Source organism: Myotis brandtii, unplaced genomic scaffold (genome assembly GCF_000412655.1).
Source record: "Myotis brandtii unplaced genomic scaffold, ASM41265v1 scaffold953, whole genome shotgun sequence".
In the NCBI taxonomy this organism is placed as follows: domain Eukaryota; kingdom Metazoa; phylum Chordata; class Mammalia; order Chiroptera; family Vespertilionidae; genus Myotis; species Myotis brandtii.
In genome coordinates this window covers 1,166,088-1,186,442 of record NW_005371933.1, presented here as the reverse complement: position 1 = coordinate 1,186,442, position 20,355 = coordinate 1,166,088, and the positions used below count along the sequence as shown (strand labels likewise).

Here is a 20,355-nt window from a genome sequence, read left to right as displayed (position 1 = left end):
AGTGGGGTCCTTCAGCCTGGCCTGCACCCTCTTGCAATCTGGAATCCCTCAGGGGATGTCAGAGAGCCGTTTTCAGCCTGATCCCGCAGGCCACTCCCCTTAGGAGGGCGCCAGAGGCAGGGCTCATGGCTGGCGAGTGCGGCTGCAGCAGCTTGAGCCTCTCCCAATCGGGACTGATTGGGTGTGAGCCCACAGCAGGCACAGTGGGGCTGGGATGAGCAGGAGCGACAGGTATGAGCTGCAGGTGGCATTGGACTGCGGGTTTCAGCCCGATCCCTGCAGGCCATCCAGAGGGACCCGACCCATGCACAAATTCGTGCACCGGGCTTCTAGTTTCTCCATAAAGATAGGTCGTCCTATTTTATCAAAACATTTCTTTATGTCCATCTCCCTCTTCAGTGCTGCTCCCTTAGGAAGAGGGACAGAAGTTCCCTTGGTTCTCTCAGCACTCAAGAGCCCCCTCTTTTAGATCCACCAAGTTCTTGTCTGGGCACCTCCCAGGTAGGAGGAGTCTTTGTGGGGCTCCTAATGAGAATGTCCAAGACTGCTTGTGGGTCCAGAGCTGTGTCTAGCAAGTGTGCCTGGGCCTCACCACGGCTGATTAGACATCTTGCTAGAAAGCTAAGCGCTCTTTATTCCTCATTATGGGCCTGTTCCAGTCTGATGGCCCATTACCTCTGGGGAAAGGACTTGCCCAGGACCTCTCAGGGTGCCAATAGCAGAACACAGAGGAGAGCCCACCTGACTGATGTGTCCCAGAGAAAGCAGGACTCTGAGCTCAGGACCCCACGGGACACTCCAGAATCATGGAATTGTACTGAGAGGCCAAGTGAGGGGAACTTCCAGGCACAGCCCGGGCACATTTCCAGGGCAGCCAATTCCTGGAGGAGCGGACCGGGGCAGCCCCTCTGCACATGAATCACGGGAGACACACTTCTATCCTGACATTTCCCGAAGGATGAGTCACAACCTATTTTTTTTTCCAAGAAAGCTCTCAGAGGGCCAGGGTGTGGCCTTTGAGAACTGGAAGGCCCTGGCAGACTTGGCATTGGGAGAGAAAACCTCTCTTGCCTTGACCCTCTGCAACTCTGTCCCAAGTACAGACCCCTCTGGCATTCACAGCTTTGCCGTCAGATCTCAGAGCTGCCCTGGTTTGAACCTCTCCACCCCCACCTTGCCCTTGCCCTTGCCCTTTCTATTTAGACAAGAAGGGAGGAAAGAAGGAAGGAAGGAAGGGAGGAAAGAAGGAAGGAAGGGAGGAAGGTTGGTTCCTATAATGCCTCTTCTCATCTTTCTTCTCGGAGAAGGAGTGATGCAGGGAGTCACCAGGTCCCGAGTGAAGTGAGGGGCACCCAGTGCTGGTGGGAAGGATGTATTTCACAGACGCACATTTTTCCCGGGCATTGAATGCCAACACATTCTTTCTTAAATCTTTGTTCTTGATAATTCATTGACGTTCTTATGACATAAACAATTGTGATGGACAATGTGTCACTGCCCTCAAGGTCTACTGAGGCTGGATAAGACTGCTTTCCCCCCTGCAGGGATTTCCACTTTTCTCAGGAGGCTGAGACACTGAGCTCAGGGTTGTTTTTATGGTTCCTTCCCTTCCTTGCTTGCTGCTGGATGGACACTGTCATTCCTCACTGGGAACAGTGTGCCTCCCTCTAGAAGATGCCCCTCACCCTTTTCTAGTATGTGCCATGGGCGTGAAGACAAGATAGCCAGGTCTGTTAGAACTGTGTGTAAAACAGGAGTGAAAAGGCTCTGTCTGGCAGGTTTGCTCAGTGGTTAGAGCGTGGGACCCACAGACCAAAGAGTCACGGGTTCGATTCTGGTCAAGGGCACACACTTCAGTTGCAGATTCAATCCCCAGCCCTGGACAGGGTGCTAGCAAGAGGCAACCAATTGAAATGTCTCTCTCATGTCAAAGTTTCTCTTCTTCTCTCGCTCTCTCCCTCTCTCTCTCCCCTTTTTCCCCTTCCCTTCCACTCACTCTAAATATCAATGGAAAAAATATCCCCATTTCTCAGGTGAGGATATTTTTTTTAAAAAGAGTGAAAAGGCTCTGAATAAAGGCTGGGGGTCTCTAAGGAGTTATTCACATGAGCTTCCAAGGACACTGTGTGCAGGCCATGTTGGCTGCTCAGAGAACTCAGCTCAGCTCAGCTCAGCTCTGCTCCACACTGACCGGCAGCTGGACAGAGGGATGCACCACCAAATACTGGAATCAGGACCCAGTTCAACCCTCCAAAGGAGCATAATTATCAGCTACACTCAAAAGCCCTTCTCTTTTGAAAAACTAGGAGGGCTGGTTACATTGTTCCTCTTTGAGCAGCCGCCTATGAAATACATTCATGGACAAGATTAACAATTCCTGGTTCTCAAAGAAGCCTGCACCATTGATAAAGATCAAGTATTAAGTCATGGAAGAAATGGACCGGCATCGTGACTTATAGCTGCCACTTACTGAATACTTAAGATATGCCCAGCCTTGTTCTGGGGACTTTGCAAGAGGTACTTTCAACATTCATGACAAGGTAGGTGTTATTATAATCCACATTCTAGAAACAAGGCCATTTGCCCAATGCCATGAACCAGTTAAGTGATGAAATGGAATTTGAACCCAGGTCTGCAAACTCTAGGTCTGAGCTTTCAATCATTTTTCTCAGAACCCACACCTCCTAATTCCTCTCAGGGTGTGGTGTCTTCCATCCTTATGAGCCCCACTTCCATCTCCACCCCTGTGAATTATTTGCATGAAACTCTCCTTTTTGTAATGCACTTACCCAACAGGTCAGCAAAAAGCTGAATCACACTGAGAGGATGAATCTCACTGAGAGGAGGTGTGTGACTGGAGTCAGGATCAACCTGACCCAGTTGGAGAATCAGGTAAAAACTGAGGAGATTAAGGCAAGAAAGGAGAGGCCAGCCGTGCGTCCTCCTTGCCAGGTGGCAGCTGTGTGCCTGTGTTTATATAAGTGATGCCCACACACCTGGCTGTGGCTTCCCACTCAGCATTCTGTGAACACTGCAGGGCTTCGCAAAGTGGCGATTTGATTAGCAGTTTCATCAGCCCGGCAGAGTGCCAACTGCAGAAGGCAGCCAGGAGAGGAAAGGACGAGGCGCCTGGGTGTGGAGTCATTCAGCACCTGTACTGTGGCCTGAGCAGGCCAGTCTCCAAGGAAGGCTGCCAAGCCTAAACGCCCTGGAGGAAATTAGTTCTTGGGCAACATGCCTCTTCTAGGAACCAATTCCCCAGGTAGCCACAGTGGGAGGACCAGCCACCTGGCCATCTTATCTCTCTTCTCTGTAATGCAGAGGCCCTTGGCATCCCTCCCAACTGTGATTCCAGGGTGTTGCTGCTTCAGGAGCAGGGCCACTGATGTCCTGGGGGCCCCACTTACCCTGGCAAAGGTGCGGAAGCCCTGGATGATGGGTCTGTAGCCTGTGCAGCGGCACAGGTTTCCTGTGAGACAAGGGAGCAGATGCGATGTCAGTGCAGGCTCCAGGGCAAGTGAGGGGCTCTGGTTGAGCTCGAGGCTCAGATGCCTTCTGCATATTCTGTTTTCTCTTCCTAGAATGCCCCTCCTCCTCCCTTGTGCTTCTTCCAGGAAGACTTCCTGGAATGCCCTAAGTGCTTCCATGGTGCCTAGTCATCGTTTTATGAGTGAAACTCTCTCTCCCTCAGAGTATGAACTCCCTGGAGTAGGGATGGTGTCTTTTATCCCCATGACCCTTGTTCCCTGTATAGTGCCTGGCTCATGATAGGACTCAATATAACTGGTTGAATAAATGATGAACTGAGATGGTGAATGGAAGGGGGAGTCTTCTCTATTCAGTTCAGAGAAACAGACACCTGGCTCAGGCTCCTAGGCCCCTGTACCGAGGGAATATGGGAAGCCATCCCTGCCCGAGCTCAGAATCCTGGCTGCCTTCTCAGATGGGCCTTTGCCCTACAGAGTCCTGTCCTGGTAAAAGCTGAGATGGAAGGAAGTGATATCACTAGGCCCTGTGGAGTTTCCAAATGGTCTCCCCACTGCCACCCACCCCAGTGCAGGGGAGGGCAGGAAGACACCTTGGGAAGATGAACACTCAGGCAAGCTGTCTCCAACCCACCTGTGTGCTCCTCAAACTAAGAGAGGCCAGCCCTCCAGCAGATCTTAGCCAACACGTGCGGGTAGGCTGAGCTTCTTCTCCTAAGGGCAGTGCCTCCGACTCCTGGCCCATTCCCGGCTTCCACTCGGGCCCTGCACTGACCCTCTCAGAGCCCCATCTGCCACCCTACCTCCTGGGCTGTGCCAGGGGCCCGTACCTTGGAAGGAATTCTCGATCTCCTCCACAGTGGGCTCGGGCTGGTTCCGGAGCAGCGTGTACATGCTCATGACCATGCCGGGGGTGCAGAACCCACACTGGGAACCGTGACTTTTGGCAATTCTCTCCTAAAAGGGAAAGATGACATGAACACCTCTGTTGGCAGAACCCCTCTCAGACTTGCCATGTGACTCAACTGAAGCCAGGCCACATCGACAGGCAGAGTGGGCAGCAGGCACTGCACAGAGTCAAATCCTAGTGCCACCACTTGCCAACTCTGGCCTTGGACACATCACTGAGCCTCTCTGAGCTGCAGGTCCCTCGTCCTGGTACTTACCTCTAGACCTGTGGTGAGGATTCAACGAGATAATTCACAAAAACTCTTACCATTATACCTGGCATACATGGGAATTCAAGCAGTGTTCGCTATTAGTAGGAAAGGCCCTTCAGAGAAGAGTGACTATTAGAGCCAGAAGCATCTTCTCACCCTCCATTCCCTTCAGTGAGCAGATGAGGAAGCAGGTCCAGAGATTAAGAGATTTACCCAGAGACACACACAGTGAACAGAAGAGCTGTGTCACCTTCTGTTACCTACACGACCCTGCAATCCACCTCAACCAGCCTTTGTTCAGAACCAACTGAATGCATCTTATTCCAAACTAGAATACCACTGTCTAGTGGTAATCCTCGACATCCAATGGGGACCTAAGATCTGAGAAATGGATCATATAGAACATGTCATATGCATTGACTATCACAAAATTTTCATTCAAACCTGCAAGATTTTCATTACAAGGAGATTTTCCACATTGTTGTTGTTGTTGTTATTATTATTATTATTATTATTATGTCTCTTAAGAGTCTCTCTTGGCACTTCCATTAGGTAAAATTATTAGAATATTGTATCCCCAATGCCTAGCATATCTATTCATTCATTTTATGAATAATTACTGAGAAACTATTATGTGCCAGGCATGGTAGGGGACCAGACAGTGAAGAAGAGAGATAAGGTCTCTGGTCTCATGAAGCTCATGTCCTGGTAGGAAAAATATTGACACACACAAAACCTAAATTCCAGGAGGAGATCAGCACTATGTAAGAATTAGTTCAGGATGGCAGGACCCTGAGTGAGTAAGGCTCCTCGAACTGGTCAGAAGTGGTTGCTCTGAAAAGGTGACTTTTAAGTTGAATTTAATAACAATTTGGATCAGGGACGAGTGTATTCCAGTCAGAAGGAACAGCATGTGCAAAGCCTGGTGTGCTAGAGTGACTAAAGGGTCAGTGTGGATGGAACCTGCTGGGACAAGAGACATTCTGGCAGAGATCACGCAGCTCCTCGTAAGCCGTGGTCAGGACCCAGATTTTTATTCTGGGTGTGATGGGAAGCCATAATGGGATAAGATCTAATTAATGTTTTTAAAGAATCTTCTGGCAGTTGGGTGGGGAGTGGGTTGTAGGGGGCAACAATAGAAACAGAGGATCAGGCAAGAGGGGATGGCGGCTCAGACCAAGCAGTAATAGGGAAACAGAGAAAATGGAGGTGTCACTCTAGGATTGGGAAGTAAACACTACTTCTGGATGGAGTGGGGGTGGCGTAAAAGAGAAGGCATCAAGGTGACTGCTAGATGTTTGTGTTGAGCAAGTGGATGGATGCTTTTGCCATTGTCTCTGATGGAGACAGACTGAGGAGGAAAGGAGTAGGGAAAGAATGGGCTTTTGTTACATTTGAGACTAGACACCATGTAGTGATGCCAAGTGGGCAGCTGGAAATCTGAACCTAATCTCTGAGGAGAGGTCAAAGCTGAAGATATAAATATGTGTACTGTTCACATGTAGACGGTATTAAACTCACATGGGAAGGATGTGAAGATGGAGAAGGATAGGGCCCGGGCAGGAGCCCTGGGGACCGGCAGCCACAGGGCCTGAGCAGAGAGGACCAGTGCATGGAAATGGGAGGAGACTGAGGGGAGTGTAGTGTCATAGAAACCAAGATAAAAAACTGGGTAGACAAGGAAAAGTGGAATCTAGCTCTACAGCTTATCTGGGAGCCAAAATAGGAGCATGGGGAATAAGGATTTGTGTCACTGGAAAGGCATGGGGTTTAGCCTAATTATGCAGATATAATCTCAGTATTAAAACTGTTCGTGCTTTCTTTCATCTATTTGTCTCAAAGATGATTATAAGCCCTAATGAACCTTCTCACATCTCCTTCAGGTTGGACAAGTTTAGCAATTTTCCCTTTTCCTGCCTAAGCTAAGAATGAAGTCACAGAGGTGGAGCAATACCACCCCCACCCTGCACTGGCCTCACCTGGCTGGTCCCAGAGGCTCCTCCAAGGAGTATAACCAGCTTGCTCAACCAGAGGCCCTGGTTCCCACATTCACGTCGGTGTCCAAGGACGGCATGCTCTGGACAACTCGTCTCCCCGAATGGTCAAGGCAGGACAAAGACCTGGGTGTAGCTCTGGCACCCTTTGTGATTGTAATCTCCCAAAGACCTCCCTGCCTCAGTTTCCCCAAACAAAAAGCACCGGGAATAATGGCCTTTCCTTCCCTCAGTGCTCTGCTCCCACGCGTGCTCCGTTCCACTTCACCTGAGAGCATTCTGCTTCTCTCCACAAAACCTCCCAGACTACTGCCCACTCTACCCAAAAGCGTTCCCAGTTTCAATCTGTTCCCGGGGGGTCTGGTAGCATCATGAAGAAAGCCTTGGTCAGACCCTTGAATGTCTCTGTTCTCTTATTCAGGCCTTGTTGACCTGCGTTTAATGAGGATGGAGGCCTAGCAGCCCACATTTGTATTATCTGCGGGTGGCAGGTGAGAGGTGCAATGGAATTGCCACTCGAGGGGGCAGGGAGTAGGTGGGCTTTTGATCAAGGGACACGGAGCACTTGGAATCTTGAATCTGGGAAGGCAGGGGGTTTCCCAAGCATATTCAAGCTCAAGGTGAGGAAGTTCCCCCACCTCTCCTCCCTCCAGTTCTGGTGCAGCTGGACTATCCAGCCATCAGATCCAGTTGACCTCTTGGTCCCCTTGGAGTCATGCAGTGTTACGTTCGCCCCGCCACAGGAGAGAGCTGCAGCATGGTGCCTCCTCCTTTTTCTGTCTCACAGCCCAGTCCCCACCCCCCACCCCTAAGGAGATGGGGAAGTGGCCCGGCCATAATGCCTCCTTTGCCCAGGGGTGACAGCCCAACAACCCAAAGCAAATCTGTAGCTTTGTCATGAGCTCCCTTTGCTCTGGTTACCTGCACGGGATGCAGCCTGGACTTGGTGCTTCCTATCCCTTCCACAGTCGTCACGGCAACATGGTGCAAGGAACAGATGGGGGCCAGGCAGGCATTGGCAGAAAAGTGGCTGCAACCCCAGATTAAGGTCATTCCATTGTCCATTCAGGCCATCGGGATGGACCTGACTGAGTGCAGGGCCTGGGAGACTTTGTGATGCTGTGTCATTTCTTTCACTCTACATTATGTCCTTTTCTCTTCTACAGGTGTTCTTGCCTCTCCACCCAAGACCCTGACCAAGGGACAAAGGACACTTTGCCCCCACTCCCCCCTGGTGAGGCCTGAACCCTCCAGCATTTGGGGGTCAGGCAGCAGGGCACCCTATGCCTCCCAGCTGGAGCAAGGGAGCCAGGGGCACTTTCAGATGCCTCTTACTCAGCCCGACCCTGGAGGCTGAGTTAAGGGGAAGTTTCTGACAGGTGCCAGGCCCAACATGTGCTCCTCTCTCTATAGGGCCCTTCCTTCACTTCTTTAATTTCAGTACCTCCAGGCACTTTTGCTTTCCTGTTTTCACCCACCTCTACCTCCCCCATTTCTCAGGGGACATGAGATACCAACCCCTTAGAGCTTGCTTACATCCATTCCTTTATCCATCATTCATTCACATGATCAGTTATTGATTGCCAGCCATATACCAGGCACTCTACTGAGGGCTGATAAGTAAAGGTGAATAAGATGAAATCTCTGTTCTTTAATCATTTGCAGTCAACCAGGAAAATATAAGCCAGTGTGAAGGTGAAATTTAAATATCTTATGATCAGTGCTCAGGAGGGCTGTGCACAGAGCACTATGGGACTAGCTCAGACAAAGGGCACCTAACACAGTTTAGGAGATCAAGAACGGCTTCCTGGAGGAGGTGGTATTTTCCGAGTCCTAAAGACAGCAGTGCATCTTTGGCCTCCCAGAAGGAGCCATGTACAGAAGTCCTGGAAGAAAGGATATTCAAAAAGACTTGGAAAACAGCTTATGCAAAGACTAAGAAATTAGTGGGAATGGAATGTTAGTTGTTCACAATTGTCTCTGCATGAGGGACTAGGATGCACTGATGAATGGAGTGCTGGGTCCATGGAAAAAGAAAACTGGAGAGGAAAGATGGGGTATATTGTGAAGGGCTTCATGTGCTGAGCAAAGAGATTGGACTTTATCCTGGGGGTGATGGAGACCTATTGGAGGATTTCATGGGATGTGAAATGAGACAGGATTTTAGAAAGGTCACATGTGCGTGCGCGCACACACACACACACACACACACACTCACACGCTCACTCACTCACTCACAAGCTGACTGCTGCTTCATAGTCCTCACATGGGCAATCAGCCAACAGGCAAAGGATACATGATCTTGTTCTGGAGACGATCATACTTGGAAAGCATCACGGTGCAAGCTCCACAGCCCCCTTCTCCACAGCCCAGCTTGGTCCCGCTCAGCCCCACTGAGTGGTCAAGGGTTAAGGAACATGAACTCAGAGAAAAAGAGTCTTTGCTGGGCGGCTGGGAAGTACTGGGCAGAGCTTCGAGTGTAGAGCCATCCACTGTCACACACAGGCCCCTCTACCAGGGAGGCAGCAGACCCACACGGCCTCCTCCTCATCAGAGAGGCTGCACTGACTCCAGGAGGCAGGGATGGGGCCATGCACTTGACTACTAGAAACTTCTCTTGTTGTCATGTCAGGGTCTTCCAGGCATGGCCTTATAGCCCCCCAGTCCTGTGATCTCCCTAGGCAAGAGATTTGAGCACCTCAAAATCTGAGCATGTGGGCAGCTGTCACATCTGCCCAGCCAGGCTGCCATGAAGTCACTCGGACCCAGAGAGAGACATTGATCTGTCCTGGGATTTGCTGAGTCCCAGCTTTTTATCCTGAACCTTTGAGGCTGATGAAATCCAGGCACCCAAATTAGGGCTGGGCCTGGCCTTTTAAATATCCAGTCCATAGAACATGTGAAGGGAAATTAAAAGGAAGATATTTTTGAGGTCAGGGAACAATGTCTTACACATACTTGCAGAAATAAATAATCTGATACTTTGCAGGCTCACTTCTGTGGGTGTGGAAACAATCCTTTGTTGTCCCCAAATATGTCACTGGGATCAGCCACTGGATATTCCTGCCTCTGGGAACAAGAGGGGTCTGTTGACAGAGGTCAGGATGAGCATCGTCCTGACAACAGACCCCTGGAGAGTTTCCAACACAGGTAGCAAGTGAAGAGCATGGCTCTACGCTTTAGTCTAGGCTGTGCCAATGTTTGCCCAGAATGCATGAGTGAGAAGGTCCCTCAACATGTGCAGACCTCACTTCCTCCTCTGCCAGAGGCATTGCTGTGGGGACCAGTGAGATAACCCACGGAAATCACCTTGAACTCCACCTGGACATAGTAAGTGTTCATTAAATGTCACTCCTGTTATATTTTTGTGATTGTTTTTGTTCCAGGGTCTCAGAATATTTTCCTACCCTGAAAGAACAAACGTTACAAGGGCTCATTATAAAATATGGGGATGTTGCCGAAACCGGTTTGGCTCAGTGGATAGAGCGTCGGCCTGCGGACTCAAGGGTCCCAGGTTCGATTCCGGTCAAGGGCATGTACCTGGGTTGCGGGCACATCCCCAGTAGGAGATGTGCAGGAGGCAGCTGATCGATGTTTCTTTCTCATCGATGTTTCTAACTCTCTATCTCTCTCCCTTCCTCTCTGTAAAAAATCAATAAAAATATATTTTTAAAAAATAAAATAAAATAAAATAAAATATGGGGATGTAAAGTACAGCATAGGAAATACAGTCAATAATATTGCAATAACTATGGATGGTGCCAGATAGGCACTGGACATATTAGGGGGAGGGGGAAAGAGGAACACTTTATAAAGTATGTGATTGTCTAACCACTATGCTCTACACCTGAAACCAATCCAAAATAATATTGAATGTCAACTGTAATTTAAAAATAAATAAGTAAATAAAATCTTAACAATGTTTGGGGGCTCTTACAGGTACCCTCCCCACACTGAATGAAGAGCAGAATCTGAAATCCCTGTCAGGTGTCCCCTCCCCAAGCCTCCGGCACTGTCATTTCCACAATGGGCGGCACCTCTACATAGTTCCCCACCTCAGGTTTCCCTTCTCCAACACACACAATGCTTCCTCTGACTTTCTCTCCACCTTCTCTGAGCTGGAAACTTTCCCCAGGAAGCCCATTTAGGTCTCAGGTAGAGATGGGCTAACGATAGTCTGGCTCCACTGAGTGGGAATGACCATGAAGCTGGCCAGGGCTAATGAGTGCCTATGGGAGCTGCTTGTTTTTCAGGCCCAGGGTCAAACCTTGGCTTCAGTAGAGTCTTCACTGGAAGAGATCTTAAGGAGCATCAAGAAAGATCTTCCAGAGAACCAAGAATGATCTTCCAGAGAACCAAGATGGCAACATAGGTAAACACCTGTACTTGATGCCTCTCACAACCACATCAAAATTATAACTAAAAGACAGAACAACTATCATCCAGAACCACTGGAAAGCTGGCTGACTGGAAGCACTACAACCAGAGAGGTAAAGAAGAAAGCCCATTGAGACTGGTAGGAGGTATGGAGAGGCGGAATGAGCTGGCACCTGGGTGCACTAATTTTTTAATCAGGAGGGAGATACAAGCTCCAGCTTGCTCTGAACTCCAGTTCTGGACAAAACTCTGGTGGACCCAGACACATATGGGGAGAAACTGGACTGTCTGGCATCAGGGCAGGAACACGAGGGAAGCTTTCTTTCAGACAGAAATGCTCACAGTGGTCATTGTTCCTGCGCTGGGACCTCTCTGGTGCAGGACTGACTGGCAGCCATTGCTGTTTGCTCCACCCTGGAGATTCCCTGAGACCCAACCCCACCCAATTTACAACCCCACCCAAGCTATGTGCAGCAGCTTTTACATATGAATGGCCTGTCCTTTCTCAGCCTAAAACCTAACAGGCATCTGGGTCAGGGAGCCCCAAAGCTAACAAAAGAAGGCCCAAGGCCAGCAGCAGCAGCCTGCCTTGCTTCACAGCTGGGCCTCATCTGGGCACTTCCAAACCCAATACAAAGAGGAAGAATCTGCAGATCTCTCTGTAGTTCCTGCTGGTTGGTCCCAGGCAGTGGCTGACTTTGTACCTCCTTGGAGATACAAGAGCCAGTGTACCCAGTGGTCAGTGTGAGACCATACCAGATTACAACTCTTCACATCCATAAGTGACACATTCAAGGGGCAGAAAAAGCATTTGACAAAATTCAACACCCATTTTTGATAAAAACTCTCAGCAAGGTGGGAATAGAAGGATCATACCTCAACATAATAAAAGCCATATATGACAAACCCACAGCCAACATCATACTCAATGGACAAAAACTAACACCATTTCCCCTAAAAACAGGAACAAGACAGGGATGCCCACTCTCACCACTCCTGTTCGACATAGTACTGGAAGTATTAGCCATTGCAATTAGACAAGAAGAAGAAATAAAAGGCATCCAAATTGGAAAAGAGGAAGTAAAACTGTCCTTATTTGCAGATGACATGATATTATACTTAAAAAACCCTAAAGACTCCATCAAAAAACTATTAGACTTAATAAAAGAATTCGGCAATGTAGCAGGATACAGAATTAACGCCAAGAAATCTATGGCATTTCTATACACCAATAGTGAACTTGCAGAAAGAGAGACTAAAAAAGCAATCCCATTTACCATCTCACCAAAAAAATTAAGCTACCTAGGAATAAACTTAACTAAAGAGGTAAAAGACCTCTACTCAGAAAACTACAGGACGTTGAAAAAAGAGATAGAGGAAGACATAAAGAGATGGAAGAACATACCATGTTCTTGGATTGGTAGAATCAACATCATTAAAATGTCCATACTGCCCAAAGCAATCTATAAATTCAACGCACTTCCCATTAAAATACCAACGGCATATTTCACAGACCTAGAACGAACTCTCCAAAAATTCATCTGGAACAAAAAACGACCCCGAATAGCTGCAGCGATCCTGAGAAAGAAGAAAGTAGGTGGGATCTCAATACCAGATATCAAGCTGTATTACAAAGCCACTGTTCTCAAAACTGCCTGGTACTGGCACAAGAACAGACATATAGATCAATGGAATAGAATAGAGAGCCCAGAAATCAGCCCCAACCAATACGCTCAATTAATATTTGACAAAGGAGGCAAGAACATACAATGGAGTCAAGACAGTCTCTTCAATAAATGGTGCTGGGAAAATTGGACAGATACATGCAAGAAAATGAAACTAGACCACCAACTTACACCATACACAAAAATAAACTCAAAATGGATAAAGGACTTAAATATACGACCGGAAACCATAAAAATACTAGAAGAATCCAAAGGCAACAAAATCTCAGACCTATGCCGAAGCAATTTCTTCACCGATACAGATCCTAGGGCATTGGAAACTAAAGAGAAAATAAACAAATGGGACTACATCAAAATAAAAAGTTTCTGCACAGCAAAAGAAACCATCAACAAAACAACAAGAAAGCCCACTACATGGGAGAACATATTTGCCAACATTATATCTGATAAGGGCCTAATCTCCAAAATTTATAGGGAACTCATACAACTTAACAAAAGGAAGATAAACAATCCAATCAAAAAATGGGCAAAGGACCTAAATAGACACCTTTTAAAAGAGGACATTCAGAAAGCCAAGAGACATATGAAAACATGCTCAAAGTCACTAATCATTCGAGAGATGCAAATCAAAACAACAATGAGGTACCATCTCACACCTGTCAGACTGGCTATCATCAACAAATCAACAAACGACAAGTGCTGGAGAGGATGTGGAGAAAAAGGAACACTTGTGCACTGCTGGTGGGAATGCAGACTGGTGCAGCCACTATGGAAGACAGTATGGAGTTTCCTCAAAAAGCTGGAAATGGAACTCCCATTTGACCCTGTGATCCCACTTCTAGGAATATATCCCAAGAAACCAGAAACACCAATCAGAAAGGATATATGCACCCATATGTTCATAGCAGCACAATTCACCATAGCTAAGATCTGGAAACCGCCTAAGTGCCCATCAGTAGATGAATGGATTAGAAAACTGTGGTACATCTACACGATGGAATACTATGCTGCTGTAAAAAAGAAAGAATTCTTACCATTTGCAATAGCATGGATGGAACTGGAGAGCATTATGCTAAGTGAAATAAGCCAGTCAATGAAAGAAAAATACCACATGTTCTCACTTATTTATGGATAATTAAGACCATTATAAACTAATGAGCAAAAATAGATACAGAGGCAGAGCAACATCAAACAGACTGTCAAACTACAGCGGGAAGGCTGGGGAGGGTTGGGGTGGCGGGGGGAGGGGGGGTAAGAGATCAACCAAAGGACTTGTATGCATGCATATGAGCATAACCAATGGGCACAAGACATTGGGGGATATGGGAGGCTACGGGAGGGTCAAGGGGAGGAAAAAAAAGGAGACCTATGTAATACTCTTTGTAATACTTTTAGCAATAAAACAATTTTAAAAAATGCCAAGGGCAAAAGACCAAGAAGGAATCTTAAAATCAGCAAGAGAAAAATAGTTACCTACAAGGGAGTTACCATAAGACTGTCAGCTGATTTCTCAACAGAAACTATGCAGGCCAGAAGGGAGTAGCAAGAAATATTCAAAGTGATGGATAGCAAGAACATACAACCAAGATTACTCTACCCAGCAAAGCTATCATTTAGAATTAAAGGTCAGATAAAGAGATTCACAGACAAGAAAAAGCTAAAGGAGTTCATCACTACCAAACCAGTATTATACGAAATGCTGAAGGGTTTTCTTTAAGAACAGGAAGAAGAAGAAGAAAAAGATAAAGATAAAAAATTATGAACAACAAAGTGACAACAAATACATATCTATCAACAAGTGAATCTAAAAATCAAATGAATAAAAAATCTGGTGAACAGAATAAACTGGTGAATGTAATAGAATCAGAGCATGGAAATGGGAGCAGACTGACAATTCTCGGGGTGGGGGGAAAGGGGGTGTGAGGGGCTCAGGAAGAGATTGGAGAAAAATCTTATACCAATGGACAAGGATAGTGGGGGGCGCGAAGGCCTGGGGTGGGGTGGGGACCGGGTGGAGGGGAGCTATGGGGGGAAAAAGAGGAACATCTGTAATAATCTAAACAATAAAGATTTTGAAAAAATGATCTTCCTATTCAATAGCTGAGAATTGCAGACCCAGAGCTCAAATGAGTTGCCAGGGTCACACTGCTGCTGAGGGCAGCTAGAATGCAGGAGTCCAGAGCCCCAATCCAGTGCTCCTTCCTCCACATGCCACAGCCTCCCCAGCAGTCACTAGAAAATGACATGCAACCCAGAGAATGAGTCCCACTGGCCCTCTCCCTCACCCCACTCCAAAGTCAGGATACAGTTTCTTCTCAGGTAGGCCAAAAGGGTTGTTTCTGGATCTGCATTTTTCTCCACCACCTACAAAATAACAGGAAAATATATCATAGGTGTACTTAGCCGTTTTCTTACTGAAAAATTGGTAAAGTTAATGGGGATGTGTTAAATATCTTATGAAAACTAAAGGGTTTTTTCTTAAAAATTCCATAAGAATGGCCATATTAACTACAAGCCCAACTATGTATGTGCTGACATCTTCAATCCTAAGGTTCTACAGTAGGACCCACCACGAGGACTTAGGTGTTGCACCTGCCACGCTGGGCTGACCGAGGCAAAGCTCTCTTTAAATCAAACATTTCACCTCATTTCCAGCTGCCGATCACACCTGTGAATGCCAGGGACAGCTGAGGTGGCAGCATGCAGACCTCTGGGTTTGCCTCCTGGGTGTCCACACTCGGAGAGCAGAGGGCCAATCTGTGGACCTGTGCTCACAGCGGAGTATTGTACGCATTGGGCTATCACAGTCAACAACATTAACACATGTCAGAAAAGGAGGAGAACTCTCCAACCAAACGGCCACAAATGGAATTCCCAATAAAATGGAGGAGGTTGTCTACAGAGTGAAGTGCTAGTTCCCAAAGCAAATTTTCAGAGGAAATCTATGGAAAACCGTTTCATGCCTCCTCACGCATTACCAAGGGTGAAAGGGTTTGGGTGATTTGGGTGGTTAAAGGTAGAGAATTTGTGATGAGGGTTTCTGTAGAGAGCCCTGTGGTATGACTTCCACATCTTCCTAAAGTCAGGAGAGAAGTATCTGCTCACTCCTCATACATCATTAGGGGGCTTTCATAGCACCACACATGAAGCTAGTGTGTGGCCTTTGCAGTACTGGGGAAGCGGTGGTCTGGCCCATCTAAACAGCCAGAGGTAGGCCCACCAGACAGCTGAAGAAGCAGCATCAGTGTTGGGATTGGGGTGCACTCCCAGAGTTCGGGAGAGCAAAGCACATAAAGGGTTGACCATGGACCTAATGGAGGCCATGCATAAGAGAGAGACAAAGAGAGAGAAAGAGAGGGAGAGAGGGCATGCGGAAAGTAGAAAGGGAGAGAGGAAAAGAGAGGGAGAGAGGAAAAGAGAGGGAGAGAGGAAAAGAGAGGGAGAGAGGAAAAGAGAGAGAGAGAGAGAGAGAGAGAGAGAGAGAGAGAGCTGTTTAAATCATTCTCAAAAAAAACAACTACAGGTGATGGGACCTCCAACAGAGTCTGTGCGGAGGGGACCTCCCAAACCAGAGGCTGGGAGAGAGCAGCGGCCTGGGAGGAGCACAGACCCCATGTCAGAGCTCCCACTGAATGTGTCCCCTGGTGGGAAGCCACCTTATCCCAACACCAATCAAATGAAAACCTTCTTGCTGCCCTTACCTCTGTCCTGAACTGAGACTGTGTTCAGCAACTCAGAAATGACCATAGGGTTTCTTGTTAACCAAAAGTGGTCAAAGAGGTAACAAAACTGCCAGAATTCACCTCTTGAATCAAGTTTGAGGGAAGGGAAAGATAGGATGAATTTCCCTTTTTCATTACACCCCACAGCTTATTCAAGGTCCTGATTACAAAGTTTACACAGAAACTATGTCTTTCCTCTTGGAGAAGAAATCATAAGTGTACAAACTAAAGATCCCCAGCGCCTGTTCTGTAGACGGACATGAGCACCTTACCTACTTTCTTCTCCCCGAGTGGGTCCTTCCTCCTGCCCGCCAGCTCTGCTTCTGTCACATCACATCGGTCCCCTGCTCTGCCCTCAGTGACCTGCAAGGTCTCCCAGGTTCCTTAGGCTGTCTGTCAAAGCCCTTTTCAATATGTCCCCCATCTTCATTTTCAGCCTTTCCCCTGCCTACTTCCCCTGCCAAGCTGGTCTTCGTACTCCAGTGAAAACACACCATCTACCTTCTAGCAGCTCATAAGTCTTCAACCATTTCGTTCCTCTGCCATCTGCGTCTTGATTATCAGAAGACCCTGGACACCTCCTAGTAAGGCTTTTCCTATCACCTCAGCCACAAGCCCACCTCCCTGAATTCCAACAGAGAATGGCTGTGCCACTCTCAGGGCCTGGCTGCAGAGTTTGCCCCCAGAAAACCCCATGGAACCCTCTCTCAATAGGACACCAGTGGGAATCCCACAGGAAAAACACTTTGTGGGGAAGGGAGCTTAGGAGACACTGGGTTAGGCAGATTGTTTTAGGAAACCTCAATCACCAAAACAAATAATGGCCAAAATGGGTTTATAATCCATTAAGTAAAGTTAAAACCCATGAGTCTGAACTCATAATTAATAAATAAAGACACAAATGGGAGAAAAGGGGAAGTTTTCTTGGCAAAAGAAAACCAATTAATAAACATGATCGGCCATCTTATCACCTGCCCCGTTACTGATCCAGCCGAGAATGATTAACATTAAGAGATAATAAAACTAGTGGGTGAACGTTTGATAATGGAGATATTTACAGCCTCAAAGTACCTTCTCACAGATCATTTACTAATTATAAAGGAAGCAAGAGTAACCTGACAGCGGAGAAACCTGAGCACTGCCTCACCAAAGGAGCAAAGTTCACACTCAGTAATGCGAACGCTGACAGGATGTCCTGACAGGATGTCCTCCCGATAAGGTCGCACTACTTCTCTGCAATTCCCACCCACAGTGCAGACTCTGGATCGAATTATTAGGAAGCATGGCACAAACTCAAAATGAGGGACATTTAAAAAAAAACTGACTTGTTCTCTTCATAAACATCACCGTCCCAAAACACAAGGAAAGCTAAGAAGCTGTTCCAGGTTAAAGGACACTAAAGAGACTTGACAATTAACTGCAAGATGCAATCCTGGACTGGGTGGGATCGGGGGGGTCATGAAGGACGTCACTGGGAAAATGGAAATAATGTTGCATAAAATCTATAGATTTTTGATCATAGTATTATGTTAACACTAAACTTCCTGATTTTTAAAATCTGTGGTTCTGTTATAATATCTTTATTTTTAATTTAAGGGGTAAGAGGGTATGATGTCTGAAATTTACCCTCAGATGATTCAGAAATAAAATCTTATGCTTTATATATTTAGTTCTATTATTTGCATACATAAATAAATATATATTTGTGTACTTATAATACATACACCTATATATCTATGTAGGTACCTATAAATACATACATATATATGTAAAGAGAGAGATAAATAAAATACAAATGTGGCAAAATGTTAACACGTAGGAAAAGTCTATTTAATATTTCTTTGCATTCTTCCTGTAACTTTTCTGCAAACTTAAAATACAAAGTTTAAAAAATAAATTTCTTTGCCAGAGGATTTTTTAGGACTTTTACTATTCATCTATTCATTCTACTCACATGATTTGGGCACCTACTTTGTGCCAGCGCTGGGCTGAGTGGTTTAAGAATATCTAAGAGGTGTATCTCATGGGGATAGTTTCCTGTGAAATACATTTTGGGATATATCACTTTGCCTAACCATAATCCACCTCTGCAACTAGTTCATAAACTCCTGAATGGCAATGCCTCCAGCCCATGTATATCCACAAGCCCAGGTCTGGGAGGAACTTGCAAAATGTCAATGATGTGAGGGAGGGAGAGAGAGAGGCTCAACTCCCTGACACTGACTTCTTGTGGGGGGATCACTATTGGACACCTTCAGCTGCACCCTACATGCTAAACCTCCCTAGCTTCCTCCAGATGCCACAGTCTCCACTAAACAGAGAGTGATTGCTCCGAAAAGCAAGGATCCTACCCTCCCAAAGGACTATCACTACAATAACAAAATCCTGGGCAGCTCTTTCCCTTCCACTCTTTCGATCAGCAGAAGACGTGAAAACAACAGCCAATAAGGCCCATCATCACCACAGAAGGCCCCCTGGGTACTTGATGGCTGGTATCTTATATAGGGTGTCCCAAAATTCACGCAAGATTTGAATTTTGCGTGAGCATTAACAACAACAACAAAATAAAATAAAAGCCTAATTTTACTTGGTTTATTGAATCCGATTCTAATATCTGTTGCCCTTTGATTTCAATCCCTTCAATTTGATAAGCATTACCAAGTACCAATTATGGCCCAGGAGCAGGGACAATGAAGACCAATGAAGACCACGGCTTTGCGTTTGTGCCAGCAAAGCTGTGGAGGCCATTTACCCGATGTGCTATTCCATACATAACCCTATACTGTATACTTTATGAATCAATCAAAAATTTACAATTTTTAATTATAAACCTGTGTTTTCTATCAAAGTTACTTCTTGTGTGAATTTTGGGACACCCTATATCTTCCCCAGGACCCCAGCTAGTGAAGGACAGGGAGAGTTGAAGGCTCACATTGAAGAGTGAGTCACCAAGTTCTGGCCTCTTGTTTCATAATTTCTGTGTATAATGTCGTGTAACAAAAGGTCTAGAACATTTGGGACTCGACATGGGAACGCGCTTACTCACACCTGCCTTAATTTGTTTGGGGATTCCTTGACTGGGTCTTGTTTTTACAGTACTGCTTTTACCTCATCACTCCTTGCACTGCCTGTCCTCTTGCCAGCGGTTTCTCAAACATGGATATTCATCACAAAAACTGGCCAGCGTAGATGGTAGGGTTTGATGTGATAATTCCATCTACAAATTCCGAATTGCTTTCCTCAGGTGAAAATAAAACTCGTGAGAAAGCAATTTTTGCCAAGCCGGATTTCCCTGCAAATGCTCCAGTGCATCAGGGCAAACAATTTGTAAAGAAGAATAGAAGCTTGTACTGACACACAGGAATTGATGGCTCAATTAAAAAAATCAACCTTAGAGGTGGGTGTGGCCTTGGAAGTCATTAACCAGTAAATCCAGCTGCTCAAGGAATGTAAAAATTGCTTAGAACAATTCCACAGAAGACACCCTTCTAGAAAGCCAATTCAACAACTATTTCTTAAATCTCTGCAGTGTAATTGCTGAATGCAACAAAATTGTTGGAAATCTTGGGTGCAAAAGTCTTACTACCGCCAACGTGGAAGCTTCGCCCTACCTCCTGGTTTGCTGCCAGATGCCAATCCTGGAAAGAAACTGGCACGGAGAGACAACTTTGAACCCAGAAGGGCATGGCTGACCCCACTCCCCAGTGCCTCCCGATGACACCAGTCACAATGAGTCTACAGCCTTTGGAGCACTGACGTTACCGTAGCTCATGGAATTTTCTTGCTAGTCTCTCAAATATACCCTAACACTTAAGCACTTAAGCACTAGATGTCCTATGAAGCACATTTTAGTTCTTGAAAATTACCGTGAAAGTCACCCTGTTTTTCATCTTAAAACTGCCAATACAACAAAACAAATGAATTGCCTTTTG

The 20,355-nt window shown here is 46.4% G+C and overlaps 1 protein-coding gene across 2 annotated transcripts in view; it reads right to left on the bottom strand.

Annotated features, from left to right (window-relative positions):
• The window catches only part of XDH (xanthine dehydrogenase), a 64,235-nt gene that overhangs the window by 42,624 nt on the left and 1,256 nt on the right, over positions 1-20,355 (bottom strand). For both annotated transcript variants that reach the window (XM_005886054.2, XM_005886053.2), the window contains exons 2-6: positions 15,008-15,065; positions 8,936-9,032; positions 7,561-7,669; positions 4,316-4,442; positions 3,408-3,469 (exon numbers count right to left, since the gene is read on the bottom strand). In XM_005886054.2, the coding sequence (XP_005886116.1) occupies positions 3,408-3,469; positions 4,316-4,442; positions 7,561-7,669; positions 8,936-9,032; positions 15,008-15,065 (453 nt within the window). The remainder of the gene's footprint in view (positions 1-3,407; positions 3,470-4,315; positions 4,443-7,560; positions 7,670-8,935; positions 9,033-15,007; positions 15,066-20,355) is intronic.